The sequence below is a fragment of the Spea bombifrons genome, chromosome 10 (assembly GCF_027358695.1).
Source record: "Spea bombifrons isolate aSpeBom1 chromosome 10, aSpeBom1.2.pri, whole genome shotgun sequence".
In the NCBI taxonomy this organism is placed as follows: domain Eukaryota; kingdom Metazoa; phylum Chordata; class Amphibia; order Anura; family Pelobatidae; genus Spea; species Spea bombifrons.
Genome location: NC_071096.1, coordinates 36,404,141 through 36,412,017, shown reverse-complemented (window position 1 = coordinate 36,412,017; position 7,877 = coordinate 36,404,141). Strand labels below are relative to the sequence as shown.

Sequence of the window (7,877 nt, the reverse complement as noted above, 5' to 3'; positions counted from 1 at the left end):
TGATTATGTGTGTATCATAGATGTATAATTGTGGAAGGGCAAAGATGGCATTCACCGGGGAATTGTCTCTGACAGACGGGGAAGGTCTGCACAATGGACTCAGACAACCCCTGCTGCTAGCCGCACCTCCTTCCGGCTGCAGCGGAAGTCTACACGCTGCCCGGGCAACACACCGGGAGTCAGAAGCACCGGTAAGTTTTTTTTGTTTTTTTTTTTTGGGGGGGGGGTTAAATGGGGGGCATAAGGCATTTCTGTAGGCAGAGTGCTCTATGAAATGCCTTTTAACCCCCTTAATACCACTCTGCCTCCAGAAATGCCTTTTAACCCTCTATACGCCACTCTGCCTCCTGAAATGCCTAATACCTCCCTATATGCCACTCTGCCCCATAATATTCCTTTTAACCCCCTAAATGCCAGAGTGGTATATAGGGGTATAAGGCATGTCTGGAGGCAGAGTGGCACATAGGGAGTCAAAAGGCATATAATGGGGCACAGTGGCATATAGAGGGTTAAAAGCCATATTATGGGGCCCAGTGGCATTTAGAGGGTTAAAAGGCATATCATGGGGCACAGTGGCATTTGCTGTAAGCTCTTGCGATGTGACATTGTTTTCCCTTATGGCATTCCTGACACCCCTTACTTTTTTTGGTTTGGTTTATTTAGTAGTATTTCTAGTATAACCAAATAATGCGCATTGTAATCATAATGGAGTGCTGTTTGCACTCCCAGACGTGGCCACCAGAGGGAAGCACTGCGCTGCCCATGTACAGAGTTTCTCCGCTAGACTTCTGTTGGATGTCGGCATGCATTACCGGGACCCGCCAGCATGCTTTACCGGGACTCGCCAGCATGCTTTACCGGGACTCGCCAGCATGCGTTACCGGGGCCCGCCAGCATGCTTTACCGGGACCCGCCAGCATGCTTTACCGGGACTCGCCAACATGCGTTACCGGGGCCCACCAGCATGCTTTACCGGGACTCGCCAGCATGCATTACCGGGGCTCGTCAGTACTTTTATAGGATGGCCTCTTGTTCTACATACTTTGTTAAAATCACTTTATATTGGGCTATATTCTTTCATTCTTTATTATTGGCTTTTGGGGTATTAGTGAGATGTGGGTGTCCAGGAGGACAAGTGCCCCCTCTTACCCCCTTCTGCGCATGCCTATGGCAGCAAGTGACTTAGTAGGATGATGTCCTTTATCCATCACATGGTAGAATATTGTGGGTGTCGTGCTGTTAAGCTGCCGCGTAAGGCAGGATAAAGTCATTGCACCCAAACTTTTTATTGCATATTTATTTTATAAACATCCTGCAATACAGGAAGCGCCCGAAGAGAATATTGTTACATTTCACCATAGAGGGAAGAGCAGTGATGATGTAACATTAGCTCCACACCTGGGTTCCAACCGCTCCCCATTACCTTGTGACGTCATCAGGATTGTATCACCAGCTACTATTGCACTTTAAGCCACTTAATAACATTAGGGATGTAATATTTCCCCCGGCCACTCAAATCCTTTTCTATGATAACGTTGTTTACCCCACCATGAAACTGTGACTCGTGACTCGATGAATAAAATTCGATTTCTACTGAACGGTGAATATTGCTGATTCAGCCCGTTTCCCAAATTTCCCAAATTAGTTGAGCAACTAGGTGTAAAACTCAGCCGATCCAACAAATACCTGGTTAGTTTATCTAATTATTCTTAGGATATCTCATATTTCTACATAATATACTGTATATATATATCTATATTATAGATATATATATATATATATATATATATATACACACATAATATATATATCAATATCGATATCTATATAAGATATATATTTACATAATGTAATATATATATATATACACACATCTACATAATATAAATCTATATATCTATATCTACATTATATATCTATAGCTACATCTTCATAATATATATATATATATCTATATCTACATCTATATAATATATATCAATGTATATCTACATACATAATATATATCTATATCCACATCTACATAATATATATATATATATATCTACATAATATATATATCTACATCTATATAATATATATCAATCAACATCTATATCTACATAATATATTTCTATATATCTACAAATATATCTACATCTACATCATATATATCAATATCTATATCTACATAATTATCTCTCTCTCTCTCTCTCTGTATATATACATACATAATATATATCTTTATATACACAATATATCTATCTATCTATCTATCTATCTATCTATATAAAACTACATAATATATATATAAACATATATATATATATATGAGATTTTCTAAGACTCAATATATATAAATTGTAAACAATCCTGACGAGTGGCCGCAGGTGTCCAGTCATCCATTTTAGAATGTAATAAATCTTTGAAAATGCATGAAAGTTTTAATGTTAAATATGGCACTTTATGTAGCATTTGTTTCCTTTCTGTTTGGGGGAAATTCTTTTGGTATTGTAATATTTTTGCCTTTTGTTGTGTTTTATGGGTGAAATAAGCGGCGTACAGCTGTATATGTACCGAGTGTTTTGCTTGTTTTGTTACAATGTAGCATCGCGCATTTATCACAGAATATTATTATTTAATCGGATTCCTCTTAGATGTAAAATTGTTTGAAAAAAATGTTTTTAGTATATATATATATATATTAAATCTTGTTGAGGCTCGTTTATTTTTCTGCTAGGCAAATCGTGGTGATGAGCCCCCCCCGCCCCCCTGTCTAATTATTTTTTCATATGAAATAAAATTTAATTAATTTAAATTAAAATTAAAAAAAATGTTTATATTGGATTGCGCTCCATTCCTCCATGTTTATATTGATATAATACTATTAACATGTTGCTGGGCACAGCATATTACCACACCGCACTGGGGTGAAAAAACAGGGCGCTTAAGCTCCTCTTAACTGACCTGGAGTTGTGGTCGGCCGTTGCCCTCCTCAGCGGGGTACGAGCTCCTGCGCGGCCTGCGGCTCAAAAATGTAGGGAAAGGAAAGGGAAGGAAGTAGGAAGCTGAACAGCCAATGAGAGCACACACTGTACAACAAAGCCCCTCCCACTCTCATGTCTGAGTGCGGAGTGGCACTGGGAGAGAGGAGCCCCTCACATCACTCACAGGCAGCACTGGCGGTGCTACTACTACTACAGAATGGGATCTCAGGGCTCCTAACTCTCGGGGGTCCTGTGGGTTGGGGTCCTCACCATTCAGGGACCCTGAGAGTTGGGGCCCCTAACCACTCAGGGGCCCTGTGGCAACCGCTGGGCAATTGCCTGCTGGGCCATAACTTATCATTTTATTAAATGTTTTGTGCCCGAATGACATAGAGAAGTTGGACAAAATTGGGGTGGAATAAGGACCTGCAACAACTGCCGTCTAGAAAAAGTTGTCTTAATTGTAATACCTTATGAAGGGCAAGTGCGATCCGCTCCCCGCTTCATGGTTATTCTCGCTAGAAAAAGAGAACAAACTGGAGGGTCAGAGGCTTGGATGCACTGTATGCACGGAAGTTTTACATTACTGAGACGGTGGTAGATAAGTGGAACAGCCTCCCAGCGGAAGTGGTAGAGGGTAATACATTGAGGGGGATTAAACACGCATGGGGTAGGCATAAGGCTCCTGAATCTAAGACGAGACCGACGACTGATTAAGGTTCGAGTCGTTACAGCAGGAAAGATGGGCCGATGTTTGTAAAAATAATCATAACAAAGATAAAATTAATCAAAATATTTATTTTTTTCCTCGAGAATATCACAAAATAAATAACAATAATAATAATAATAACAATAATAATAACATTAATAATAATAATAACAATAACAATAATAATAACATTAATAATAATAATAATAATAACAATAACAATAATAATAACATTAATAATAATAACAATTTTTAAATATTAGTTAAATAAATATTTTTCTTCATATTACATTAAATAACAAAAATATCACAAAAACATAGAGCAATCGCATCCTTTTTTTTTTGTAGTTAAACCCTTTCCACCAAAGACATCTTTTTTTAGAATAAATATTATTTTTCCAACAAAGCGCTATATTATTGAGCTTTCAATGTAATGTAATGCAGGACACAAGCGCACAGTTTAGTAGTTAAGTCCTCTAGTGCCCTAACATACTGGGCATTAAGGGCGTTATTGATCCTGTTTTTATAGGAAATAGGGGAAAATAAGCTAGATTCCAATATACGTATAGCACCTTAGAAGCTGTTGGCCAGTAATAAATATATATATATATATATATATATATATATATATAGTATTAAATATATATATAGTAATTAATATATATATATATATATATATATAGTAATATATATAGTAATAAATAAATATAAATAGTAATAAATATATATATAGTAATAAATATATATTATATATATATATATTTTTTTTTTTTCGGGAGCTTTCTTGGAAATGGAAATAAAATATTATTCTAAATATATGATAATGTTAACAGGGGGCTGATTTACCACAGACCCCCCCCAATGTTATATACACAATATAAACGTTATCTCACAAATTAAATAAAATCAGAAATGTTCTAGAACAAACAATACTCGGTGTGACATAGTCACAGGTCAGGAAGAATAAGCGCCAGAATGAGGGCTCCATGGGAGCATTCTTGCTTCCTACTCGTGTTACTGCTGGAAGCTCCTCCGCGGCCGCACGCACGTGCACCCCACCGGGACTTTGATGTAGTCCAATTTAAAGGTGTAGCTCGACTCGTTATTCGGGCAGGGCTTCCTGCGCAGGACCATCATGGTCTGGTGGATGGCCACCGAGTTCAGGCTGAAGGTCTCTTTAATGGAATGGGCGTCGATGCACCCGGTGCATAGGCAACGGGCAAATGCCAGCTTCTGTGGGTACCGGTTCTCATCGTAGTCAATGCTGGAAGAAAAGCGAGATCGTTAGGCTTCTGGGTAACCGTCGTTTGCCTAAAGGGCGTCTGTTTGTGTTAGTTGTAACTGGTAATTGCCACAGGTTGACACGCGCCATTGGTCTGGGCTACCGGCACGGGCAAAAAAATGCCCCCCAAGTGGCTCTTATCTTACCAGATAAAAACTGGGTAGTACACAGAAACGGCCGGTGTTCCTTTATAAGATACGTTTTCACCCGCTGTCACATCTCTCGCCAGCATGCAGCTAAATCCCTCTTCCCCGCTTATTTATGAAAAGATTTATAACCCTTACATATTATTCAGGGTCACCATTAACAGATTTTTCATTTTATTTATATATATATATATATATTTTTTTTAAAAAACCCAACCATTTCTGGTTAAAAAGATATATTTTAACCGGACTTTACAAAGAGCTAGCAGAGCTTGCACTTACTGGTAGGACCATGGCGAGAGGGAACGCTTGGCATATTGGTCGTCGTGGCCGCTTTGCTGAAATTCCTGGACGGGGCATTCTTTTTCCTGCGACCTCTTGCGTCTTCTCTTATTCTTCGCCTCGACGTTCTCCAGGTGAGGAACCAGTTTCACGGCTATATAGTTGTTCCAGGACACGTTCCTCCCGGTGAATTTTCTTACGATCTCTGGCGTTACCTCTTCCTGCTCGGAAAGGCATCGGTGGAGATTGTGTTGATGATGGTCAACCTGGTGGTGCATCTTGGCACCCTTTGAGGCATCGCAGAGATTGATGGACATGATGGCCAAGATGCATAAGGCCCACTGAAACAAAAAAAAGAAACTTTGTTAACATCTAAAAACCACTTCTTTTGATAAATCTTAAGTCTCTTTACAAGCCCCTTAATCTTCTTCCCATCACCAGGACATTCCAATGACCACTTTTGTGGAACCCATTTTTGTCCACCAACTAAAGAAGAAGACCTTGATGTTCTTTTGCCTTTCCATATTATGAATGCCACCAACACGTCACATCTTGCAAGTTTTGTTATTCCACAGAGAAACAAGTTTGATTTTTTTTAAACAAACCCCCCTCCCAAAATATTTTCAAACCTTTTGTAGAAAGAAGTAACGTTCCAAAGAGTTTCGAGACGTTCTATCAGAATGTATCCACAGAAAAGGTTCTTACCATTGGAAGCATCATCTCCATGGCTGGCTTGTCTGCTTGTGTGGATCCGATTATTCTCGTGGTGTGGATCTGATTACTCTCGTGGTGTGGATCCGATTATTCTCGTTGTGTGGATCTGATTACTCTCGTGGTGTGGATCCGATTAGTCTCGTTGTGTGGATCTGATTACTCTTGTTGTGTATTCCACTTCAGTGCCAAGTTGTAACTGCTCAGCGGTGCTCACTTTATATATTGCCCTGCTGGAAAGTCCATTTGCATTGTCAGGGAGGAGCTAGGACTTTACGTACGAGGAAACAAAATTCCATCTCTTCCCCGTCTCTACCTGCGATGTCAGCTCTCAGGCACACGCGCCGGCTGTTTACTTTGTGTATTTGTAATGCATCCAGCTGTGATTTTTAAATGACTGCACATTCCAGGGTATGTCATTCAGATAAGTTTTTTCTACGGCAGGGGGCAGATAAGAGCCCTGTGAGCGATCTTGTCTGCCCTTTTCTCGGTGCTGAGAGAACTCGGTCATCACTTGGTCCTTGCCTAATGTTCATTACAGCCCAAATGCCTACCACGTGCAGTACCATATCTGCTGGAAGACCGTTCCATGCATCTGCCACCCTCATGAAGAAGACCGAGACATGCATGGCAGTTTTTACTTTAACCCTATTGGAGTGTATAATTTATTACCACCTTTAACCCCTTCCAGTATGTTTTTTTTTTTTTTACCTTAACCCCAATTTTTGACTTTAACCCCTTAGGCTTAGCCAATGGATAACATAGTATTAAATATTACTGATTGCCAGACCGTCTAATTATAAAAGTTATTTATGACCTACTTTCTAGGCATAGTTACAGCGCCAGCCACCTGTGCGAGTTTAACCCGTTTGACACCACTTTAAAGTTAAGTAAGAAACCATTACCATCTGGTAATGCTGGGGATGATTTTTCTATACGTGGGTATATGGAGTCCTGTTGCCTGCCCCATATGCAAATTATTATCCCTTGTAGTAATCATATTGTGCTTAAAACTTCATGGCATTAAAAAAAGATGTAGCCTAAATACCTAAAACAATTATTCAGTTCTCTTTAACTACTGACTGATATAGCGCCGTCATATTCCGCAGCACAGTACAATAAGCATTAATGTAGACGGCAAGAAAAATGGCTGCCCCTTTTTTTTTTTATTATTATTATTATTTCCGGCTAGTAGGAGAGTTTGTGATCACAAGAAATACTACCTAACAAGCAAGTTTGGAATTCATTCATAAAAACATCTAGTTCTAGATTTATAGCCGCTGGTTAGTATTGATTTATGGGAAAAAAAAACCAAAGACCTGTTGTATTGACCTAGAAGAGATGTACCCTCTGTCTACCCTTTGGTAGCAGCAGCGCCACCGAGTGGTGAACATGTGCAAGTGTGCTCGCCACTCATTAATAAAATCTCAATTTATAAACAGACAAAAATCGAAGAATCTACATTAATAATATAATGAATACCGTATTTATCGGCGCATACCACGCACCGGGGTATAACACGCACCCCTGTCCGGACCGGAAGTGAGGGAGACGCGGCTGCAAATCATCCAGCTGTAGGATTTATTGGCGTATAACACGCAGGTAAGGTTTCCTCTTCTTATTTTAGTTATAAAAGTGCGTGTTATACACCGATAAATACGGTAATTTTAGAAGTATCCAGGGGATGCCCCATAAACTGAATAAGAATAAGTCTTTTTCCCTGTTCCAAACCTTCAATGTTCAGTGTTACCGTATGGAAATATGGGAAGCTGAACGGTTTG

General features: G+C 39.4%; 1 protein-coding gene across 1 annotated transcript; it reads right to left on the bottom strand.

Annotated features, from left to right (window-relative positions):
• Positions 1–4,510: 4,510 nt before the first annotated feature.
• IL17C (interleukin 17C) lies at positions 4,511–6,296 on the bottom strand. The gene is made up of 3 exons (XM_053449519.1): positions 6,091–6,296; positions 5,386–5,726; positions 4,511–4,939 (listed from the first exon to the last, which is right to left on the bottom strand). Exons 1-3 carry the CDS (start codon positions 6,109–6,111, stop codon positions 4,690–4,692), a joined length of 612 nt encoding a protein of 203 aa, XP_053305494.1. The 5' UTR covers positions 6,112–6,296; the 3' UTR covers positions 4,511–4,689.
• Positions 6,297–7,877: the final 1,581 nt, after the last annotated feature.

What these genes read in the sequence shown, in the direction of transcription:
- IL17C (XM_053449519.1), bottom strand. Translation starts at nt 6,111, where the DNA reads ATGGAGATGATGCTTCCAATG. An exon ending in TGGAGATGATGCTTCCAATG is followed by an intron (nt 5,727 to 6,090) that starts GTAAGAACCTTT and finishes TTTTTGTTTCAG; the next exon opens with TGGGCCTTATGCATCTTGGC. An exon ending in CTCTCGCCATGGTCCTACCA is followed by an intron (nt 4,940 to 5,385) that starts GTAAGTGCAAGC and finishes CTTTTCTTCCAG; the next exon opens with CATTGACTACGATGAGAACC.